Raw genomic sequence first — 23,998 nt, 5'->3', positions numbered from 1 at the left:
CCAGGGCCGAGCGCTGTAGGGCGGGGGGCGGGGCGGGGAATCCGCTAAGAAGCCTTTGCCAGCGGGGGCCCAACCCATCCCAAGCGGGCGTGCTGGGAGGAGGAAGGCAAGGAGGTGGGCGGAGTGATGGAGAGGGAGGAACGAGGAGCTGGCTGTCGGGGGTGGGGCGACAGTGACATCACCTTGGAGCAGGCTCTTAAGCGGCCCGGAGCCGGGGGGAGAATTGTTCTGCCGGCTGGGGAGAGAGAGCTAGGAGGTCGCAACGCAGGATCGTCCTCCCGGACCCTGAGCCGCCGGGGACAGATCAAGGTTGGGGCAGAGCCTCTGGGGCTCCGGGCAGAGGGGCCCCTCGCCCCTGCCCCGCGGGGCCGCCTCGCCGCTGGCCCCCGCTTCGACCTTCTCGGCCGCCGACTTCTTCCAGAGTTCGCAGCCAGCGGGCGGCCGCTCGCCCCTCGGCATTCTATGCCTCCCGGAGTGCCCAGGTGAGCCTCGGGCCCCGCTAAGCCCCTACAGGCGCCGCCCCCCCTCTGTAGCCGCCACCGCCACCGTCACCACCGTCGCAGCAGCCGCCGCCGGGCCGGGTCCCCAGCAGCTGTCCGCGCCTCCCCCCTCCAGCCCCGGACACACATGAGATTCTTCAGGCTGACTTTCAAGTGTTTTGTCGACTGCTTCTGAGTACCCCCCGCCCGCCCCCTCGAACCTCACAGCCCTTTATCCTCCCCCCCAACCAGGGGACTCCCCATCCTTTCCCCTTCCCCTTTCCCCTTCCCTTCCCTCTGGAAAATCGTCTCCCCCCTCCCCAAATTCCGGGGGCAGCTTCCTTGCTGCTCCCCTAGATCCTGGGCTCGTGCCCTCCTCCCCTAATTGTTAGGGGCATCTGCTGTCGACTGTTGGCGAATTCATTAGAGGGGATTTGGGGAGACCACCTTGTGCGTCGGAGCACCCGGGCCTCCCGGGGTGTCCGACTCCTTTAAAGGGGACAGGAGTACCTAGACAGTGTCCTTTGTATTCTCTCCGTGATCCCCCCCCAACCCCAATCCGAGCCCTCTGTCGTATTCCACACAAACACACACGCATACACACAAACACACACACAAGACACACACACCCCCAGCCCTGCCCTCGTAGCCAAGCCATGGCGAAGAAGACCACAGAGAACGGCATCTACAGCGTGTCCAGAGAAAAGAAGGGCTCGCTCCTGGACCCCGCGGACGGGCCCCCCCCAGTCAAGTCGGAGGTGGTGGCAGCCGGGATGGGGGGCCCGAGTCCGGGCCCGGGCCTGGCCATTCCGCCCCGGGAGACGTGGACCCGCCAGATGGACTTCATCATGTCTTGTGTGGGGTTCGCGGTGGGCCTCGGCAACGTCTGGCGTTTCCCATACCTGTGCTACAAGAACGGTGGAGGTGAGTGTCGCTGGCCTGCCTGCCGGCCTATCATCTCTTCTCTCGTGGATGCTCACCCCCCCCCCCCCCCGCCTTCTCGAACCCCTCCTGACCTAGCCTCTGCCCAGTCCTGCTCCTGTTCCCTCCAACCCCTGTTCCCCAGCCCCTAATCCTTGGCCAGCCCCATTCCCTCCTGTCTGTCTCAACTCACTGCTTCCCACTCCAGCCTCTTTCCCTTTTCCATTCCACACACCCCTCCATGGCCCTGGTCGTCCATGGCTTTCCTCCTCCCTCAGGTCCTCCCTACCCGGTCCATCCCTACCCAGTCAGAGATGCCAAAGTCCATGGACAGGGAGGACCCGGAAGGGGAGGGGAAAAAGGGTTGTGTGGAGATGGGGAGGGGGGAGGGTAGCAAGAACAGCAGCCTGTGACTGGGGTCCTGAAGCCCCCTCCCCTCCCTGAGGCTGCAATACTCTTCAGGGGTGGGAGTAGGGGCTGTGAGATTCAGCCACCCTAAGGCTGGAAAGCTGGAAATGGGAAGGATAGTGGAGACTCTTTGTGGGGGTGGGGGGGTGGACACTGGGAATAGTGAAGGAGACTTTAAAGGCCAGGGAAAGCCATTTCTGAAGGCTTTTACCCCCTCCCCAATCCATCTCTTGGGAGCTGACTGCCCCTTTAAGAGCATGGACTCCTGGGAGAGCACTGGGAGGTGAGTGTCTGGATGACCCCCTCCACCCCCCCCACCTAACCCCCCAACCCACAGTTCCATACTGGGTGGGTGCACCCCTTCCTTTCCCCCCTCCCTGTGCTGCACAATGGGCTTCTCTATGTGACTGCCCGTCATCTTGGGTGCTTCTCTGCCCCCTTAGGTATACAGGCCTGGGTTTATGTACACATGCGTACACACTTACACGTGTTCTACGCATGTGTTTATCATTCATGCTCATCCACATGCTGTTACATGTGCATGTACGTCCACGGTGGGACTAGGCATCACGGAATACACGCATGCATACACAGCCCTTGCCTGTATGCATACATGAGTGACACGTTTCATGTATATTCTTGGCATGCCCATAAGGCTTATGGAGTCAAAATTTGCACTCCAAGGAGGGGGGAGGGTACTAGTGGTGAGGGTTCTTTCTCCATACATATATACATTATATCATCGAGGGGCTGCTTGGAGAGGGAACAGGGTCCCAGCAGCACTTGGGCTGAGAAACCCAGAAATCAGATGCCCCACTAAACTCTCAGGAAGGAGAGGATTGGGAGAACTGGGACTTCATGGGACCTTCTTGTAATCTCAGGGTCTCAGTGGGTTATGGGCATTGCCATTGTTTCCTCTCTCTCTCCCCCAGCCACTGTCCTTGGCCTTGACCCTTCTCCTAGCCCAGTCTCCTAGCCTGAGGATCTGGGGAGGAGGGGGACATGAAATGAAGGAGGAGGCTCACTCCTATCTGCCTCCTTCCTCTCCAGTGGAGAGAGAAAGCAGCTCATCAGGCCTCGGACCACAGCTGCTTCTGGCTGTCTCTCGTCTGCCTGCTCTCACATAGCCTCCATCACCTTCCACTTGTCCCATGTCTGTGTCTCTTTGCCTGTCTGGCCCATTCTCTCTCCCTTTTCTCTCCCTTGTGCCCTTTTCTCTCCCTTGTCTTTGGTCTCTGTCCCTGGCTCCTGTCTTTCCGTCTCTGGCCCCTGCCCCTGGCCCCTGCCCCTGGCCCAACCTCGGGCTCCATTTTCCATTTCCTCCAGAAAGCTCTCCCCAGCCCTCCCATCTGCCCAGGTTGTGGGACCCTGGGGCCCCTCCCTTGCTCACCAGCTGTCTCCACCCCCTGGCGTGTGTTTCTCTCACATGCATGCTCGTGGCTGTTGCGTCACATGACGCAGTGTGTCGCAGACACATGAGGCAGGCAGGCTGGGAGCAGGGATTACGTGTGACCTGAAGCTGGAAGGGGTCTGAGCTCTGGGTCGCCTGCCATCTGCCTCTGGCTCTTGCCATTCACGCCCACCTGTGTGTTGCTAAGGATGAGGATGGCATCATGAATAACCAAGATGATGGCCTCTTCCCTCTATCCCACATCCAATCCCCGGCCCTCCCAGAGCTGCCCTCCCCTTCTCCCCACAACTTGTCCCAACCTGCCTAGGGTGGAGACGGTGAGGCCCTAGCAGGGGATCTGGGCAATGAGGAAGGCCCATCCCCTCCTAAGCAGGGGAAGACAAGACCCTTGTGGTCCCTCCTTCCCCTCTCCCCCCTTCCCCCACAATTGGCCACTGTCAAAGCTACCTCCCCCCCAATTTCCAGCTCCCCAGCCCCTGGGGTGGATAGGGTAGGGACTGACAATGACTGCTAGGCTGGGACCCAGGCTTACTGGCCCCTGTAGCCCCAGGGGTCACTGCAGGTGGGAGGAAGGGGCTTCAAGGACCCCAGTTATTTACTGCTTGGTCCTCACCCCAAGTGTGGTGTGGTGTGTGTGTGTGTGTGTGTGTGTGTGTGTGTGTGTGTGTGTAGGAATCCATAGGATCTTCAAGTCAAACCTAGTTTTGAATCCTGATTCCATCATGGCTCTCCTAGGTGACCTTGGGCCAAGTCACTTCCCCTCTGGGCCTCTGTTTCCTCAAATGTCATTTCTGCAAGGTCCTTGGCTTTGGGATCTTGTTCCCCCTTCCCCAAAGCAGTCCCAATGGAAAGTTCCAATATGATGCACTAAAAGGCCTCTAGGTGGCGTGGTGGACAGCAGGATGGAGTTGAGGTCAAGAAGACCTGAGTTTGAATTCTGCTTCCCACTTCTTAGCTGTGTTGTGACCCTGGGCAGAGGGAATTACAGGGGATTACAGCCCCTAGCTGTAGAAATATGGTGGCTTTTCTATTTCCTGCACCCCTCCTGTACTTTGAGACCCCCTCTTTATTTACTCAGCTCATGATGGCCTGGTTGGCAGCCACTGTGCCAAGCTTTTGAGGTACCAGAAGCCCCAGGATTTTATGGTTCTAGTGACTTGCCCACTGGTACACTACTAGGCAGGATTCAAATCCAGGGCTTCCATCCTAGAACTATAGCTGCCATATAGCAAGGTTACCAGGTTCTAGAAATCCCAGAAGCCTGTATCCCCAGGCTAGACTGAGTGCCTTGAGTCTTTACTTCTAGATCTAAATTTGTCTCCATTTCCAAATAGTCTACTCCCCTTCCCTGCAAAACCATCCCTTTACTAAGGAGAGCAGAGCAGTTTCAGGAAAAATCTTTGATCAACCAATTCTGACAATTGCCCCCAACAAAAGGGGAGGGGCCGACAAAGTTGGCCATTGTGATTACCCAATGTTCAGTTAGATTCTGTCACTTGTCCATCCCTGTGCCCATCTTTAGCTCTTGGTTAGCCACCTAACTCCCGACCAGGAGACCTGGGACATTGGCCAACCAATCGGTGGCATCTGATTGTGGAGATAGTAGGAGCCTGCAAACTCACCTGCTTGATGGTGACAAGCCAGGAGCATCTCCAATGGCCTGTCCAGGAGAGGTTGGAGGAATCCAAATGGGGCAGGGTAGCCTTCCCAAAAGAGGGGCCCCTTGGAAACAAAGGCTGCTTGACTTAAGACTGGCAGCCTAGTGGGATGGGGAAGCACCAGTCAACCAAGGTGGGCAGTAACCAAGGGAAAGGGAGGACTTTGGACAGCTTTCAACCTGTCCAATGCATTCCCCCCCACCCGACCTCATGGGGTAAGACAAGATCTGTCTCATGTGATAATTATGGCAACCCTGGGAGGTATTTTCTAAATAGGGAACTTTGAGGCTCAGGGGCTAAGTGATTTGTCCCTGGTTACTCAGTTCTGGGGAATTCAAACCCAGCTCTCCTAGGAAGAGATGATAGATTGTCTTCTGAAGGGATAATTGAATGGCATGTGACCTGGGTGTGATGGGTTTTTCCCTTCACAGGAGTATTCCTAATCCCCTATCTTCTGATTGCCCTGATGGGCGGGATCCCCATCTTCTTCTTGGAAATCTCACTGGGCCAGTTCATGAAAGCCGGCAGCATCAATGTTTGGAACATCTGTCCCCTCTTCAAAGGTTGGGATCATTGAGTAGCTGCCCCACCCCCATGGGGCAGAGAAAGAGGCCAGGGGCCATTTATTTTAGGCTATGGGTCTGAGGAAGGACAGGCCTGGGTGGCTGGGTGGTAGGTGGGGGTATCAATCACTTTCCTTTCTAACCCTCTTCTCCCCCCCAGGCCTAGGCTTTGCGTCCATGGTGATTGTCTTCTATTGCAACACTTACTACATCATGGTGCTGGCCTGGGGTTTCTACTACCTGGTGAAGTCCTTCACGGCCTCACTGCCTTGGGCCTCCTGTGGGCATGACTGGAACACCCCAGAGTGTGTGGAGATCTTTCGCCAGGAGGATTGTGCCAATGCCAGTGTGGCCAACCTCACGTGTGACCAACTCTCAGATCGCCGCTCCCCTGTTATTGACTTTTGGGAGTGAGTCCCCATCCCCCTGAACCCTGCTTGTTAGGAATCTGCCCATGGAAAGGCCTCTATCCCCTCCCCTCCTCCAGTCACTTCCCCATAGGTCTCCCTTTTCCTTCCTGCCCCTTCATTCTCTTGACATCTCTCCCTTCCAGAAAGAAAGTCCTTCGCCTGTCTTCAGGTCTAGAGGTGCCTGGGGATCTCAATTGGGAGGTGACCCTCTGCCTTCTAGCCTGTTGGGTTCTGGTCTATTTCTGTGTCTGGAAGGGAGTCAAGTCAACCGGAAAGGTAAGTGCTCACCTCACCGTGCCAGCTGACAGGCCAAGCTCCCCACTCCTTGCCTCCATTCCTATTTGGAGTGCCCCTCCAGTCCAGCCCTGTGCACATGAGGGGACCTGGCATCTGGGAAGAGGCCACGCTCTCTATGGGTTCACAGCCAAGCCATCCTGCCTATCCCCTACACACAGGGGCAGGCAATCCCCACTTATCTGCTGCTCTCACCCCCTTCGCTCTCAGACTGCGGCTCATGGGCTGGGATATAGATGCTGTTTCCATAGTAACAGCCTAACAATGTTCCATCCTGGCCCCTTTCCCAGTCCCAGCCCTGTTGGGGGAGGGGAGGGAAGAGGATAGCCCTGCTCCCCTGCTAGTCCGACCTCCCCCCCCACCTCCTGCCCACTTGGCCAAGGGTGGGGGGTAAGGGGGCTGGTGCTGGCATTCCCTCTGCCCCACAGCAGGTCACAGGCCGCAGGATCTGACCCTGCCCTGGATTCTCTAGAATCCAGTATGGAGTTGGAGGAAAGGGGGAGGTCACCACTGCCTCCTTAACTCTCTCTACTCCTCCCCTCCCGCTCCTGACCTGACCCTATTGTCAGGGATGGTGGGGGTGTGGGCAAAGGGGGGGGGTGGAGGGTTAGGCCTCCCTGTGCTCTTGTCTAGCATTGAGACAATGAAGGAGAGAGGAGGCTGGGGAGAGTAGGGGCGGGGGAGTTTGGGTGGCGAAGATGAGAGAACAGGTGAACAACAAAGGACTGTGGGCCCAAGAAGAGGAGTTTGCTGCCCTCCCTGTTCTGATCCAAGCATCTCCACCCCTGTAGCCTGGGCAGCTGCTGGAGGCGGGGCGAGGGTTGGAGGGGGGGATTAGAGACCCAAGGCCTTTGCAGCAGCAGCCTTCGGGCCTCACTCAGCAGGCCCTAAGAGGAAGCCCAGGGAAGGAGGAGGGGCTGGGCTAAGCTGGGAGGCCTAGCTGGAGGAGGTAGATCAGGAGCTTGCTTGCTGAGCCTCTGACACTTGGCGCTGCCCATTTTGGTGCTGCTGCAGATTGTTTATTTCACTGCTACATTCCCGTATGTCGTCCTCCTTGTCCTGCTGGTGAGGGGTGTCATGCTACCAGGAGCATTGGATGGCATTATCTACTATCTCAAGCCTGATTGGTCTAAGCTGGGGTCTCCACAGGTAAGTAGAGGGCCCCCCCCCATCTCCTCCCCCCCCCCAAGTCTAAATTAATTTAGAAAACAAGTTGATCCAGACTCAATTTGGAAAACAAGTCTTGTGGAGCAAAAATGGCCCACTGAGGCAGACCAGGAAACAAGTCTTCATTTCTAGTCTTAATTGCCTGGAGCACTGAGTCCCATGGTCAATGGATGCCAGGCAGGACTCGAACCTTGAACCCAGATCTTCGTGACTCTGAGGCCAGTTAGTTCTATCACAGAGCACTCTGAGGTTGGCATTTACAAAGGAGTAAGTGGGGCAGTATTGGGATTTTGTATTCTAAGCATCCTACATTGGCTTGTTGAGTTGAATTGAGAGAAGTCCACTCAAACCTGGTGCCTTGCTGCCTGGGGGCCCTCCCTGGGCTCCTGACCTCTGTTCATTGTACATTCTTCCAGGTGTGGATTGATGCTGGCACACAGATTTTCTTTTCCTACGCCATCGGCCTGGGAGCACTCACAGCCCTGGGCAGCTACAATCGTTTTAACAACAACTGTTACAAGTAAGAAACCACCCCTCCCCCCTCTTCTTCCCCCCCCCCCCCACCAGATGAAGTCTTCTCTGGAAGTTGGCTCACCTCACCCTCAGTGGCATATGCTAAGCTCCTCTTCTCTTGTGTGTCGCAGGGATGCCATCATACTCGCGCTCATCAACAGTGGTACCAGCTTCTTTGCTGGTTTTGTGGTGTTCTCCATCCTGGGTTTCATGGCCACGGAACAGGGTGTACACATCTCCAAGGTGGCTGAGTCAGGTGTGTCAGGGTCTGCTGGGGGCATTTGAGAGACACACACACACACACACACACACACACACACACACACACACACACTTCACACTTAAGGGGGGGGGGGCCTGTAGCGCATGGGAAAGGGGACTAGGTTAGGAGTCAGATACTCCATTCAAAGCCCCATTGTAATGCCTCCTGGAGGCCAGCTATCAGTTTGTGGGCCAGAGCCCGGGAGGTAACAGCTGACATTTCTAGCAGAGGGTTCTCATTGGACCAATGCCCCAATTGTGGGAGGGCGCTAGCATGGTATCATCATTTCATAGGAAAGGAAACAGGCCTAGAGTAGAATTTGAACTCTTAACATGAAGCCTAGCATTGTGCCTTCCATTTCAACACCAAGTGCAATAAGACCCACAGGCCCAAGTCCCGCAGGGGTGAAGGGAGCCCATAAGGTAGCCCCCCTCTTTAGTTTAGGCTCATTTGTTTAAAAAAAATGGGGGGTCCTCTAAGTGGAGGGTTGGGGGCTTGTGCTTTCCCCTTGTTCTCCTAAGTTCTGGTGGCCAGTTTCTAGGGGTACAGTTCATGCCGAAGGGAGAAGGGGAGTGGTATTCTGGTCCAGTAGTCTCTGGCCCCTGCTGTGCTGCCCCAAGGGTTAATGGGTGACCTCTCTGGTTTCAGCAGCTGCTGCAGACCAGCTGCCCCTCCCTGGTTAAGAATCAAATGTCAGGCTGGAGGAGGGGAATGGAAGGCACAGTCATCAGATCGTGATTGGGGTGGGGGGTGGAAGGAGGGTCATAGGTCTGGACACTTGATGAGCTTAGGATGGGAGCTAAGGCCTTCTTGGGTCCTTGGGTAAACAGCTCAAGGTAATTGAAAGGTGGGCAAGAGGCAGCAATATCAACAGCCACTTAGCTTGGAAGGGCTTGGGTTAAGGAACCAGCCAGTCTGAGGAAGTCTGTGTTGCTCAGGTGGGGTTGCCTACCATGAGAATAGCATAGAGGTCTCCATTGATGGTGAATGGTGGGAGAGCTGGAGAACAAGCCTGTGTCTTTGCTCTGTCATCCAACAGGACCAGGGTTGGCCTTTATTGCCTATCCCAGGGCTGTCACCCTGATGCCTATGGCCCCACTCTGGGCTGCCCTCTTCTTCTTCATGTTACTGCTGTTGGGCCTGGACAGCCAGGTGGGTCCTGGGCTGGGAGGGAGGGCCAAGGGCCAAGGAGGGAGGGAGGCAGCCTCTGCTTGGTTCTAAGCTTTTTGTCCCTCCCTGGCTGCGTGGCATCTTGGCTGGCTGCAGTTCGTAGGGGTAGAAGGATTCATCACTGGCCTCCTTGATCTCCTCCCTGCCTCCTACTACTTTCGTTTCCATCGGGAGATCTCTGTCGCTCTGTGCTGTGTAGTCTGCTTTATCATCGACCTCTCCATGGTTACTGAAGTAAGTCGGAAAGGGGGTGGGGGAAGAAGGGAGAGGGGCCGGCCAAAATCTTGGACTTTTCCCTCTGACTTTGGCTTCTGTTTCCCTCCCCAAAGGGCGGCATGTACGTCTTCCAGCTGTTTGACTACTATTCGGCCAGTGGTGTGACTTTGCTATGGCAGGCATTCTGGGAGTGTGCAGTGGTTGCCTGGGTTTACGGTAAATGACATGGCTGGGAAGAAGGGGAGCATGGGGAGAGGGGTGGGGAAGGTGGGACAGCCATCCCATTGGCCAATGGTTGGATTGGCTCTCCTTTCTCCTTCCCCACCCCCAAACCTGTTCCTTCCACTAGGTGCTGACCGGTTCATGGATGATATTGCCTGTATGATCGGCTACCGGCCTTCCCCTTGGATGAAATGGTGCTGGTCCTTGTTCACCCCACTGGTCTGCATGGTAACAGCTAGGAGGGGGGACCGTGTGAGGGATGTGACTGGAGGATCACTAAAGATGGCGGGAGGCTGGCTGGGGGCAGGGGGGGGGCAGCCGCCACCCAGTAACAAGTCTGACTTAATTCCCCTCAGGGCATCTTCACCTTCAATGTGGCCTATTACAAGCCACTTGTCTATAACAACACCTATGTGTACCCGTGGTGGGGCGAAGCGGTGGGCTGGTGCTTTGCCTTCTCGTCCATGCTGTGTGTGCCACTTTACCTACTCTACCACCTCCTCGGGGCCAAGGGGACATTCATTGAGGTCAGCCTCCCCAGTCTGCCTTGGGAATTGGGTTCACTTGGTTTTTTGCACCTGGGATCAGCAATAGCCTTATTCTATATTCTTATTCTTGCCTGTTTTAAAACCCAGACACTGTCCCCAGGGTGTTCTGCTTGCTCCCCAGTCCCCAATCTGGCTAGAGAAACAGGCAAAGATAACATTGGGCATTGCCCAGTCGGGTGCTGAGCCCAAGAAGTATCCCAGACACTGAGGTCTAAGAGGTCCAGGGAGAGCCCTAGGGGCTAGACCTTGAAAAATGGAACTGGCATATCTGGGGAGTCAGTCCTCAGGCAATGGGGGAGGGGGGAGAAACTAAACCTTGATGTGGGTGTCAGGAAGGATGGCCACTGGATTGATGGCTGAGGCAAAGGAAGAGAGGGATTCTGGGGATTCCAGGGGATTCCTGGGAGATCCTGTTGGGAGGGACTAACTCCCTTGTCTTCCCCCCCCACTCAGCGTTGGCGTGACCTGACCCAGCCAGTGTGGGGTCTCCATCACTTGGAGTACAAGGCTCAGGACTCTGACGTCAGGGGCCTGACCACCCTGACCCCAGTGTCTGAGAGCAGCAAGGTCATCGTGGTGGAGAGCGTCATGTGACCTGCCCTGAGGGGGTGGGGCAGGAAGGGGGCACCTGCCTCTGCCCCAGTGTACCCCAAGCCAATGGGAGAGACAGCCGAGCTCTCCCTCTCCTTCGCCTATCCCCCCCACCAGCCTCCCTTCTTGTAGCCATAGTAAACCCCCTCTCACTCCTTTCAACCCCCCTCACTGAGACCCTGGGGAGGGGGAGCCTTTTCTGTATGATACTGATAGAGGGGACCCGGGTCAGGCTGGGGCCATGCCATGCTTGTATGAGTGCTTGAGTCGAACTGGTTTTCTCTTTTCTTTTTTTAAAATAAAACACCAAAAAAAAAAATAAAATTTTAAAAAAAACACCCACCAAAATCAAGACCCCGCCCCCCACCAATGGCACCTAGCCTAGTTAGTGGGAATGTTGTTTTCCACTTTAATTGCCCACCCTCTTCCCCCAGTTGGGAGCAGGGAGCTGACCTCTGGAGGAGCCCCCTTTTTTAGTGGATGGGGACCCCCTGGGCCTCCACTCCCCTCCATCCTTGGGTGGGGGTGTATGTGTGGAGCAGCTCAGCTAGAGTAAACAATTGGAGTATCTTCTCTTCCCCTGCCCCAGGTTACATTGTTGGTTAGTAGTCTTCTGGGCCCCAACCAAGGCCAAATTCCCCATGACCCCCCCCCCCAAGATAAGGTGTGTATGTGTGTGTGGGTGGGTGGTGTTTGTGCGTGCGCATGTATGTACATATATACAGTGGCTATATAGATATATACAGTATATAGATATATACAAGACATATATATATACAGTATATAGATATATATGGAATTGAGAATACCAGGTGTAAATTATGCCTAAGGGCAAAGAAGACTTGTATTTTGCACATTTTGTAAAAACTCTAAGAGAACTGATTTCTGCCTGTATATTTCTAAAAAGAGAAACACCCTCCACCCCCCCCCCCCAACCCCAAGAGAGCCTGATAGAGATCTAATTTTGTTAGAAAAAAAAAAAGCTGAAAAAAAGCTTCGAATCCTGGCTTTGTCACAGGTTTTTGGTTCTTCCTTCCTGGCCAACAAGAGCAGCGAGGGGGACTCTGATCTCCCTCCCCAGCAATGCCGCCTGCCCGTGGCATGGTGCCTGCTATTCTGGCCCTTTAGGAGGGAGGGAAGGGGTGGCTCCCTAAAACACCAGCCTGGCATAGCCCAAGGTGCCACTGTCCATACTTGGCCCCTGCCCCAGCATCCCAGGAAGGGGAGGGTGATCGGTGCACCAGAGGGCACCTGAGAACCCATGCCCGTGTTCCCCCTTCTATGTCTGATGCACTTGGCATTATCTCAGTCTTCCACATAGAAGCTTTAAAACCCGCCTTGTGTCAAAGCAAAATGGGCCCAAAGGAGACCATGCCCAGTCCAGGTCTTGGGCCCTGGGACATCCGTGACTGCTAAAAAGCCACCTGCAAACATAGCAATAAAGACATGTCATTTTTCAAATTGTTGCTCGCTCAGTCTTTCCTTTGGGGGACAGGTGCCCCCAAAGTGGGTTTATGCGCATCCTTCCCGTAATCCACATCAACAAGCCTGAGAACTTGGCTTCTTCACTGTCCCCCTCTTGTTTCTCATAGAATTTTTTTCTATTCCTCTCCACATCCTTTTTCACCCTTTCCAATCTCTAAAGCATTTCAAGTTTCAAAAGTTGGGATCCTCATGTACTTTCCCAGGTCTTTGTCCTACATGTCTCCACCAGGAACTCTTTCCTGAGCAGTAGCCACAGACCTCTTTCTGTCTGTCCTGGGCTGGGAAAATGACTCACTGGGACTTTTTCCTCCCATTCAGTTTTCTTGGCCTCTTGAGTAGCCCTGGCCTTCGGGGGCCACACCTGGGCAGCCATGCCAGAGCACCCCCCCACCCCCCCAGCTGTTTCCTTCCTCCTCAAATTAGCCCACATTTTGCTCATCTTGTCACCTCTTTGGATCGCTGGCACTCAGTAAGTAACACAAATCCTTGGACTTGTGGAATCTGGGCAGAATGAAATGAAGTCTTGCTTCTTGGCTTTCCTTCTGGATCTCATTGGACAAGTCTTAGAGAGGGGAGTCTTAAGGCTCCTTAAAAAAAGGCTTCTTGGGGAAATACCTCCACCTCAAACTTCCCTGAATGCTTCCACAAACTTAACGGGGATGACTCCCTGCTGGGGCCTCAGTCCCTTTATAAAATAAGGGGGTGGACATTTCCACCCATTAGTTTTGACTCAACTTTGGGAAGTTCTTCCTCACTTTTCCTATTTTCATCTTTTGCTGCTAGAAATGCTTGGAACCAGCACCTTAGTTTCCTCATCAGGGTTGTCGAAGTCCAAACGAGAACCAAACGAGAACAAGATATTTTGCAAACCTATCATTTAGTTGCTCCCTCCAATTCAATAAATCCAAGAGAAAAACCATATATATCAAGGATTCCCACCATCCTCGGGAACTGGGAATTGAAAATGGGGGAAGTCCTAATGTGGCCTCTTGCCCTCTACCCTTCCACCCACCCCTTCCAGTTCTAGGGGAACTAGAACTGTGTCTTTAGGCATCCCTGTACTTGCTCTTTGGCCAAAATCTTCTCCAACCAACTTTGGTCTCTCCTTTTTGGTTCCTCCAAATTTCACCCAGGAGGCCTTGAGCCCAGCTCAAGCTTTTTTTCCTCTGATACTCTGAAAGCTTCATGGTTTAAAAAAAACCACCAGGAACCTGGGCAGCCAGGTTCTAGTCCTGAACCTGGACATCTTTGGGCTTGATGGGGAGTGTCTCTTGGGGGGAGAGGCACCTAGTTCAACCTTCCTCACCAGGGCCTCCCCCGCAACTAGAAGCCTGCTACTTTGAAGTGGGGAGCCGATTTCACTTAAGGCCAGCTTGCTGAGTTTTTTTATCTGTCTTCTTTTTCCCATTCCTACTTATGCCTTCCAGGGCAAATCCAGTCAATTTAATTCCCCCCCTCCCCCTCCCCCAACAACCCAGAAGACAGTCTGCCCTGTAAGTTCCTCCCTTACTCATCTTAGATTTGCCTTCCTTGAAGCCTTAACTGCCACCTCCTCCCTGAAGCCCACCCAGCTTTTATTGCTTTCATAAAAGGCTCATCAAATGAGCTTGTTCAATAAATATAGCATCAGCCCCACCCTGCCCATTGGAATGCCAAAACAAAGGGGCAAAGTGGCAATCATTTTTATTCCCAGGACAGTAGGGGCTCAGCCAGCTCTCTGCAGAGCTGTGTCCACTTGGTTGGGAGGGCTCCCCCCCCCCGCCCCCCTAGTAGGAGTATCTCAAGGAGGTAGGATTGGCCACGCTACACTCCAATCTGGGATGGCAGAAAGACCCATTTCTTTGGCTAATGCCAAAAAGTCTTAACTGTGTAGAGGGCAACCAGAGACATGCCAGGCCAGCTCCAGGGGAGGAAATGCAAAAATCTAACCTCAACGGCCACTCAGATGCCAGAGGAAGCCTGTATGGAAGGCTGGATGCAGCAAGGTGATGACCCTACCAAAAGTCTACTGTGACACAAGAGGCCATAAAAGAGTCACTGGTTGACCTCAGACTCTTCTGGTGAGAATCCTGTGGACTCTGTCCTCCAAAGGGAAGGACCCAAGAGTCTAGAGGTGGGGCAAATGAGGTATCTGACAAGGTGACAAGGAAGGAAGGGAGGCCAAAGCCAGCCCGAGGTGGGTGGAAGTAGGAAGAGAAAGCCAGAAGTTTTGGAAGGTCCCTGGGCCCTTTGGACCTTTGCTCAACTCATAGCCCCTCAGTCCAGTCTCCTCTTCTGGGCCACACAGGTCAAGTCACTTTGATTAACAAACTTTATTTCTCCAAGAGAAGCTCTGTGTGCACACAGGAGGGAACCACCCCTCAAACCAAGGCCAGGAGTACCGACACTGGAGAGAACACAAGATTCTTCATCCCAAGAGAAAAAGCAGAGGGCTCTTCAGAGTCAAAACCACCACCGCCCCAAACCACGAACCACAGCCCAACCAAATCTCAGGTGCCCCCTTCTCAGACAGCCAACCCTGTTGTTCTTTGGAATAGGAAGAGATGAAAGTAGATGGGATGGAGGGGGGGGGGAGGAAGAGGGGCTAAATGAGAAAGGGCCCAAGCTTGTGACCATCCTGTCTAGGCACTGCCCCTACCCCCAATCCCCAATTGCTGGGATTGCTTTCTAGATTCAGGATAAGGTGAGGGGGATGTGTGTGTGTGTGGGGGGGGGGGTGGTTCAGTGGTCAGAGTCAGGGAAGTTTATTTACAAGCTGAGCAAAGCAATTGTGTCAGCAGCGGGGCATATGAAGCCTGGGGAAGGCATGGGCCCAAATACCAAGTTAAATGAGGCTCGGATGGGCAGGGAGCACATCCCTGCATTCCCCCTTTCCAATGTGAACCAGAGAGAAGCAGCTGCTTGTGATGAGGAATGGAAGCCCGCTGATGGAAGGAGGGGGAGTTAAAGAGGAAGGGAGCCAAGCCCTCACTCTTCTTTCTTGTCTGTCGGACCATCCACTGCAGCCTGGAGGGGGAAAGAAAGCAGAGGAGTGGGATGGTGCAAGTGGCAATGGGGAGAGAATACACACTCCCACCCTGGGGCTCCATCCTCTAACCCCACCCTTCTCCACTAGCCCCAAAAGGGGTTTGCCTCCTTCCCTGCCAGAAGTGTCCGAGCTGGGGGCGGGTAGGAAAGTCAGCCTCCCGAATCTCAAATCCAAGTTAAATCTTAAAATGGGGAGGCTCTCCCGCCATCCCTGGCAGGAGCTCGGAGTCTTGGAGCCTGTGGCTGTGATGTGGCTGCCAGGCCCCAGCCAGGAGCCTGGTGACTGAGACGGGGATTGAGTGAAGCCTGGGAAGACAGCCGAGCGAGCGGCTGCTTCAGGAGGGGTTGGGAGGCTGGGCCCCCGCCAGGGTGGAGCCAGCTGGAAGGGACCAGACTCTCCTGTTTACCTTCCCAGAGCACCAGCAGGAACCAACTCTACCACCTATGGCGCGCCCCCCCTGCCCCTCCCTGGGCCTAACCAACAAAGCCGCTAGCCCAGAATGTGGAATGGGAGCAGACCAGCCACTACCACCTCTACCCACGGCTGCCCACTGAGTTTGGGGGGCTCCTTTCCCACCCTCACCCCACCCAGCTGTGGCAGGAGCCCACAGGGCCAGAGAGGGCAATGACAGGGAAGCACTAAACAACTTGTAAGGCCCCAAACTGCCTCCTTGGCTACTTTGGGCCTCAAGCTCTGGCCTTCAGAACATGGTAGCTACCAGGGCCCACCTAAGGAGCTCCATGGTCAACCATCATGTGGCTCCCAACCCCCCTGCAGGGCAGGACTGGTCGTGATTGCCCAGAATAGCTACTGGGGGCCTATAAATAACTCCCCACCCCAACCTGAGACAAGATCACTTGGGCTCCAGAGTCTGCCCTTGTGGTTTCAGAGCTATTTTGGGGTAAGTATGGGGGTATGTGGGAAAGCTGGCCCACACCCCAACCTGTCATGTCCATCTCTGACTCAAGAGAGGGCAAGGGCCTGCTGCCGTCACTTAAGCGGACCTCTGGGCAAGGGGAAAGTGGCAGCGCTAAACCCAGGGAAAGGAAGCACTGCTGGCTTTTTTCCCTCGGCTATGTCCAAGGGGAAGGGCCCATACGCATTGTGGGGCAGGGCCCACACTGGTCCCCTTGCAGCCAGAGGGCCTGTCAGCAGCAGGGGAGTGATGGAGAAAGAAGTTGCTGTCTCTAGCCTATGCCCTCTCCACTTGCCCTAATACTGCCAGGTGGAAGTGTGTAGGAGGTATGACCTCAGACCGTGGAGCCAGAGCTTTGCCTCATTTCCTCAACTGTGTCCCAGCTCCTGGTATGGACACTTTACAATGAGGACACAGAGAAGACACACGAAGAAATCTAAGAGAAACTGAGGAGCTGCCTGAAGCCATCCACCTGGGACACAGCCACCCCCTGCCACCCTAGCAGCACCATTCCCATACCCAAGGCCCTTCTGGCCTGAAGCCTGGGAAGGAGTCCTCGAAAATGCCCTCCACCTACTACATGTGCTGGCTCCCATTCTCCCCCTTAAGTGCTGGCCCAGCAAGTGGCATCACTTGGCAGGGGGAGGGAGGCCCAGGCTAAGGCTGGTTTCCTTTTCTTCTACGAAATGCTCTCAGTGTCCCAGGGGATGGGGTGCCCCACCCCCCACCGCACTGCCACCCAGGCGCCAATCCCATGCACATACCTGGAGGCGGCCATGCTCCTCCAGCAGACGGTCATACTCCTTCGTCAGCCCTTCCGACTGCTTGCGCATGGCCAGAGCCTCATTTTCCGCTCTCTCCAAGTCTTGGAAGAGGACACAGACAGGAGACAAATTAGGGTGGGAGGGCATGGCTTGTGGTCTGCAGGTCACAAGTCAATTTTCCAGGGTCCTCTTGGCTCAAGCCAGTAGGAGAGAGTTTAGGAAGAGTCACCAGTCCGTCTGCCCTCTTCCCTATCACGCATACTATATATATGTAGTATATATAGTCAGGATCAGAAGAAAGGAGAAGTCCATCACAAAAAGGCATCCCAATACCATAAAGGGATGTGAGAAAGCCAAGGCCACACCAAGTGTCCACGTGTGAGAGATATGTGGATCAATTTGCTACCCAGATGTGCTGGCAACAACAAACACCCCAATATCCACAAAGTCTGGAGGGAGTAGGGGTGAGGGGGCAGAGTGGGAGCAAGGAAACAAACCAACCGACCCTTGGGCCATTTTTGTCCATCTGGTCCTGGGCCCAGCCACCTTTCCCCTGCCAGGCCACCTCTACCAGCCCACCTGCCTCGGCAGGGGAAAGAGCTCCTGTCTCTCAGGCCCTCCCCATCATTGGGTGAGACAATCTCTCTAAGCAGAGGTGTCGGGAGAACAGATGGGAATGGAGGCATGGAATGGCTTGGGAAGCTCCCAGCCCATCTGGGCTTAGGAGAAATCCAAGTGTTCGCTCCCTCCCTGAACTTTGAGCCTTCTCTCTACTCTTCACTCCACCCCCACCCAGCACCCCCTTCTGTTCTCAGCTCAAAGGTATCTCCCCCTTGGCAGAGCTCTTCTACATTGTGCGCTGCTGCAAACACTATCCGGCTTTCTCTATCCACTGGCACTGCCAGCTCCTGACCTCTGCTTGGCATCTGCCTAAGTGTGTGAGTGAGTGGGGCGGGGGCAGGGGTGCCCTGGCAGGGAGAAGCCGAGGGGAGAAACTCGGCGGTTTTTCCCAGCACAGGGGGCAGCCCAGGGGCTCTCTTCTCAAGGGCCCAGCCCTTACTTCTCTTACTGACGGCCAGCTCCTCAGTCAGTCTCTTGAACTCGGCCTTCAGGTTTTTGTTCTCCTCTAGCACCGATTCATCGTTCAGGTCTGCTTTAGTGGCACTGGTGCCAGCTTCCTAGGAAGAGCACCAAAGAGGCCTGGGTTACCCAGCTTGGAAGGCATGCCCAACTCCCAGGAGACTCAGACCCACCCTTCACCTCCCAGTCGAGTTGCTATGTTAGGGAATAAGGGAGAAAACCCTCTCTGCCAGCCTAGGCCTAAGCCCCTGCCCCTGAGTGGGCCAACAGGAAGTCTTACCCACAGTTTGGGCTAAAAGCTGTGTCAAAAAGCCAGCCTTGGGGGCAGCTAGGTGGCGCAGTGGATAGAGCACCAGCCCTGGAGTCAGGAGTACCTCAGTTCAAATCCGGCCTCAGACACTTACACTTACTAGCTGTGTGACCCTGGGGTTAACCAACTGCCTCACTTTAAAAAAAAAAAAAAGCCAGCCTTCTGGGGAGTGGGGAAGGGGAAAGCAGGCCATTTACTTGCTCACAACCCCCATGTCTGGTCTGTTGATTTTACCTTTTTAACAGCTTTCATACACACCCCCTCTGCCACTGCCCCCACCCCAGCGCAGGCCCTCACCTCCTCAGGCCTTGAGTACTACAATAGCTGCAGGTGGGTTTGCCTGCCTCCCATCTTTCCCCACTCCACTCCATCCTCCATTGAACCGTCAAACCGATCTTTATAAAGTACAGGCCTAACCATGTCACCTGCCACCCCTGCCCACCCCCACCCCCACCCCCACCCCCACCCCCACCCCCAGTGGCTTCTATCAGCTCCAAGATCAAATATAAAATCCTGGTTGACATTCAAAGCCTTTCGTAATCTGCCCCCTCACACACACCTTTCCAGGCTTCTTGTGCTACTCGCCCCCATATATACTTTGTAATCTAGTAACACTGGCCTCCGTGCTGCTTCTCACATGAGGCTCTCGGTGTTTTCATTTCTGTCCCCTGTGCCCGGAATGCGCCCCACCCCCCCTCTGCATTTGGCTCCCTTCAACGCTCGGCTTAAATCCCACCCTCCACAGGAAGCTTTTCCCGATCCCCCTTAATGCTACTGCCTTCCATCAGTCAGTCAACAAACATTTATTAAATGCCTGCTATGTGCCAGGCAGTGTGCTAAGTGCTGGGGATACAAAAGAAGGCCCTCAAGGATTCTCTTCAATTTATAGAGCACTTAAGAACCAGCCCCCCCCCCCCCCGCCCCGCTTCTTTTCCTTTTTCCTCACCAATCTGTGGGCCCAGCAGGTTGCCCAATTCTAGCTGATCTCTTTGGCCAGGTCTTGCCTGTGGCCCCTATGATCACACCAATTGATCCCATTTTATACCTCCCTGCCTCTGATCTTCCACTTCAGCCGAGATAACACCATGGGCAACATCTATGTAGCCCCTCAGCCAACAAAGTCTTCAAAGGCTGACCCAATGCAACTGTGGTCACTCATTTCTGTCCTCTCAGCACTTAGGGATCGAAACCTGCACTAACCTAGCAGTTAGATACCTCCCACACAGTGGTGATCTGACAGTCTAGGGATGCAAAAAAGAAAAAGGGAAGGCCAGATCTGAGCGGTAGTATCTCTTAAAGCTAAAGACAGTACTGTCCAACTAAAATGGATCCCCCTAAATGACATCCTTTTGCTTCAATGTCTAGTCTAAATACCTTAGAGTTCCCAGTGAAAGGTTTCACACACAGGTACCACACCATCCAGGCTGCTGGCTCACTGGTTCCCCTCAGAAAAAGCCCAGGGGGTATGCTGGAGCCAGCTCAGACTGGCTAGCAAAAGCCAATTGACCAATTAGGCCTTGATTTATTGCTATGTTGATTGTCTAAAGCAGGGGTGGGTAAACTACAGTCCCACTGACTCGTGACTTTGTGCAGCCTCTTTTTGTACTGCCCCTGCTTGAGCTAAAAATAAAAGAAAACTTTAATTTTATTTCAAAATGTAAAAGCCATTCTTAGCTCAAGGGCCTTCAGGCTGTGGTTTGCCAACCCCTGGTCTAGACTTAAGAAAATGATGGAGAAAAAGTTAATAAAGTTGATTTAATTTGTATTTCCTGTACATATTCCTCCCTGAGATCCAGCTGTTGACCATTTATCAGCACAGGGAAAGTGACAAAGCAAGCCAGGAGGGGGTAAGGGGCTCCCTCTCTCAACAAGAAAGACCTTAGAACTGAGTCAGCACCACAGAGTCCAGCCCACCCAGCCAAGCTTCTTAGGTCTCGCCACAAGCTAGCAGTTCTCCAAGATGTTATCGAAAGGGATATTTGCAGGCAGTATGGGGCAAGGCTGCTCGGGGACCTGGCAGCTGAAGCCAGAGCAGGAGCTCTTATGCTTGCCCAATGGCTTGAGGCTGCCCACCTGGCAGAACCCCAGGGCCATCCATCACGTGGTGAAGGGAGGGGCCAGAACTCACCTTCTTCAGCTTGTCATTTTCTTCTATGTATTTCTTGGCGGCTTCGCTGGCACCCTCAGCCTGTTTTTTGAAGGCCTCATTGGAGGCCAACAGTGTGGCCTGCTGGGAGATAAGGGTCACCAGGCGTCTGAGCAGGCTGCGATTGTTTAAAAAGGAAGAAGAGGGTATTAAAAAAAAATGGAGCTCAAAAGGGAGAATGAGGGCATGACCTTTAGCTCGTCTCCAGCCCTGACCGGTACTTCCTGGGTTATGGGGAAGGCTCCTGTAGCATCCCTGCCAAGGCATCCACCATAGCTTACATCTGAGGTAGCCTGCTCCCTAGCGCCCTCACAGAGAGACAGTCTCCACCCTTGAAGGGCTGGGAAGTGATCCCATCCCATCACAAGTACAGTTACCTGAAGAGCTGTCTCCAAGAGCATACCAGGCTTGCTATGCCTTATCAAACTCGCCCCCTGATCTTAGGCTTTTCTTGGTTTTTGTTTTTTTGAAGGGGAGGGAGAAGCCAAAGTGAGAGGTGATGAATAGAAGCTCTTACTGCCCAAACCTGCTGATTATCTACATCACCTAGGGCTAGGCCCGGCCCTGGCCCTGGCAGTGTAAGGCCCAGGGAGCCAGAGTTGTGCAAGGCATTCCTATGGGGGCTGGAGAGGATCCTGCCTTAACTCCCACAGGGCAAACCACATTGTGTGGTAGATGGCAGGAATTGAGGGAAGGACAGACCCTTAGACCCTACTTTACCTTCCCTTTCCAAACTCCTAAGTAATACCTTGAATGGCCACAACACAAGGCAGGGCTCCCAGCAAGGGGGAAAAAGAAAACCAGGCCATTGGGTCTCTGACTAGCCTGAAGAAGTGAACACAGAGCAGCTGAGCCAGCAATGTAAGGGGCCTCAGTCAGGAGTGGAAGGATAATCAAAACTGCACACAGCCTTCCAAGAGTGCAGGGCCTAGAGCCGAGGTGAGGTCCAGGGCCTAGCCTGGCTGCACCCTCCTCCTCCTCTGCTTGTCTCAAACCCCTGAAATCAGGGGAGATACTTCTTGGCCCACCTCATTTAGGGAGCTGTTGCTTTCCCCACCCCTGCCCCACCCTATTCCCTGGGGGGAGAGGGATTTGTCAGGGTATAAGAACTTCTTTCCCCCCTCCCAACCCGGCCCAAGGACACACAAGTCACAGAACTAGAGAGTGAGCTCCCAACTCCATTCTCAGAAAGGGATAGAGAAGAGACAGGAAGAGCAGGGGGCAAAAAACCTGGGCCCGAGCTACAGCTGACCTGGGCCCTCTGCTGCTCTTTTCTTCTTCATCCTCCTCCTCTCCCCTACCTCTCCCTGCCCCAAACAAATGCTCACATTTTCCTTGTGGTTTCAATGGAAAAAACCAAACCAAACCAAACCAACCCTTTAAAAATAAAGAGCCTGGAGACTGCCCCCAGTACCACCTGGGCCTCTCACGGGGTTTTGCCTTGCCAGGCCCAGTTTTAAGATGGGCACTCGGAAGAGAGAAATGGGGGTGGGTCACGGAAGGCTGTCCCCTTGCCTTTTTTCATTTCATTAGCAGTTCTTCAGTCACATCCAAGTCAGGGGTACAAGAACCAGGGGGCTCCCCCAGGAACAGGCCCAGGGCTGGCCGGACTGCTGCCATCTGGCAAGAGCAGTGAGTTTCCAGTGACATGTACCCTCTAAAATTAGCGGTCTCAGGGATCTCGTGGCCCAAGGCTCAGATTTCCCTAACTCAGGCTGTAGGACCCCTCCTCAGCCAGGCCCTCGGCACCAAAGGCCTTCCACCAAGGGCCAGGCTGAGCAGCCCAGGAGCAAGCAGGAACAACCAAGCCAGCGACCAACCGTCTCATCTGCACACAAAGAGGCAGCCTGGAACCAACCACTGGGGGGTGGGGGGCGGGGAGGCGCAGTGGAGACGAGAGATAGATGGGGACCACAGGGATTGGCAAGGCAGCCATGTCTGAGTCAGATCCCCCCCCCTCCTGCCAGCACAAAGCCCTCTGGGGCTCTAGTGCAGAGGGAGGCTGACGCCAGGTCTGGAGGACCACCCCCTCTGTCGAAGAAGCAAGGGACTTCAGAGTGCCACCTGGTGGCGAAGATGGGAACCAATGGGCACTGAAGGACCTTGGAGCCCAAGCTGGTGAGCAGAGACAGCACTTCCCTCCCCCTCCCAGACAAGTGGCTGAGAACAATGAGAACTCTGGTAAGTACCCAAAGCTGCATTGTTAAGAGGCTGGACCCAGGGTAGTGGTGGCCTCCTTCCTGCCACCACTGGAGCAGGGGAAGAATAGGCCTCAATCTGAACCTCTTCCCTGTCCCTCTCTGGGCCAAGGCAGAGGAACTACCAAACCAGGATGATCTGCAGCCTGTCAGGGGCCTTCTGACCAGAGGCCTCTCACTTTACCAGGACCATCATCAGCCACCTCCAAGTCCCTCTTCCTAGCCTTCCACTCACCTCTTTTTGGTCTGAGGAAGACAGAGCCCTGGATCTTACCAAGGATCCATGCTTGGGCCCATGAAAAATACTTTATGAACCTCAGAGAGGACTGCCCAGCCCTCTCCTGTCCCCAACCTGCCTATTTCTACTGCCTTCAAGCATGTTGTGGCCTTTCTCCGTCCTCTCTCTTGGACTTTGCCATCCCTTCTGACGCCGTTAGCTGTTTCCTTCCCCATCTTCCACAACCATAGTCACCTGGTTCTCCCATTACCCAACTGTTCCTTATCTGTCTCTTTTCCTGAACCATCACCCACCCTCAACCCCAGGGGTCCCTTCAAGGCTCTCTCCTGGGCCACCTTCTCTTCATTCCCTCCTTGGTGAGCCCCATGGACCTCTGTGGGGAGATGACTCCAAAACCCACACAGGCAACCTTCATCTCTCTTCTAAACTCCAGTCCTACATCCCACTACTGGGATGTCCCATCTGCACCTCAAACTTCCCTATTTCTGCTATGGACACCACCTAGTTAAGCAGGTTTACAATGTAGGAGTCTTCCTTGACTCTTGATTCTTTGGCATCCTCCATATCTAATCACTTGCCAAGCTTTATCAAATCTACCCCCACCACCAATTCTCCACTTTGGCGCAGGCCCCCATACCTCTCACCTGGACTAACCACTTCCTCTTTGGGGCCCCGCCTCCAAGTCTCTCCCCTCTCCAATCCATCCCTCACATAGCTGCCAAAGCAGAGATCAGATCACATCAGCCCCCTACTCAGAGATCCCTAGGGGCTCCCTAGTGCCCACAGGCCAGAATGCAAGCTCCTCTGGGCCCTTCCCAATTGGGCTCCAGCCCACTTCTGCAGACTCCTTTTCCTATAGTCAGTCCAACCCCACTGGCCTACTTTCTGGTTCCCAAACATTCTCCCCCTCTTCTCTATGCCACTATATAGAGGCTGTTCCCTATGTTCCCCAGAAATGTACTCTGGTCCTTCGAATCTGGAGCTTCCTGTCAAGCACAGC

The 23,998-nt window shown here is 54.4% G+C and overlaps 2 protein-coding genes across 3 annotated transcripts in view; one reads left to right on the top strand and one right to left on the bottom strand.

Annotated features, from left to right (window-relative positions):
- The first annotated feature begins 238 nt into the window (after window positions 1–238).
- On the top strand, window positions 239–12,294 carry SLC6A8 (solute carrier family 6 member 8). Of its 2 annotated transcripts, none has more exons than XM_043974233.1 (13): window positions 239–1,403; window positions 5,309–5,440; window positions 5,601–5,850; window positions 5,994–6,126; window positions 7,159–7,293; window positions 7,728–7,831; window positions 7,956–8,080; window positions 9,126–9,238; window positions 9,353–9,490; window positions 9,586–9,688; window positions 9,822–9,888; window positions 10,051–10,221; window positions 10,696–12,294. In XM_043974233.1, exons 1-13 carry the CDS (start codon window positions 1,136–1,138, stop codon window positions 10,709–10,711), a joined length of 1,755 nt encoding a protein of 584 aa, XP_043830168.1. In that variant the 5' UTR covers window positions 239–1,135; the 3' UTR covers window positions 10,712–12,294. The 2 variants fall into 2 exon arrangements, with proteins under 2 accessions (XP_043830168.1, XP_043830167.1); XM_043974232.1 differs by having other exon boundaries at window positions 244–1,403; window positions 9,822–9,922.
- Window positions 12,295–14,611: 2,317 nt separating this feature from the next.
- Window positions 14,612–23,998, bottom strand: part of BCAP31 (B cell receptor associated protein 31) — a 33,951-nt gene continuing 24,564 nt past the window's right edge. The window contains exons 5-8 of the mRNA XM_043974287.1: window positions 20,545–20,680; window positions 18,087–18,204; window positions 17,027–17,127; window positions 14,612–15,324 (exon numbers count right to left, since the gene is read on the bottom strand). Of these exons, the coding sequence (XP_043830222.1) occupies window positions 15,286–15,324; window positions 17,027–17,127; window positions 18,087–18,204; window positions 20,545–20,680 (394 nt within the window). The 3' untranslated portion in view covers window positions 14,612–15,285. The remainder of the gene's footprint in view (window positions 15,325–17,026; window positions 17,128–18,086; window positions 18,205–20,544; window positions 20,681–23,998) is intronic.

The sequence above is a fragment of the Dromiciops gliroides genome, chromosome X (assembly GCF_019393635.1).
Source record: "Dromiciops gliroides isolate mDroGli1 chromosome X, mDroGli1.pri, whole genome shotgun sequence".
Lineage (NCBI taxonomy): Eukaryota > Metazoa > Chordata > Mammalia > Microbiotheria > Microbiotheriidae > Dromiciops > Dromiciops gliroides.
This window is presented reverse-complemented; position numbering and strand designations above follow the sequence as displayed.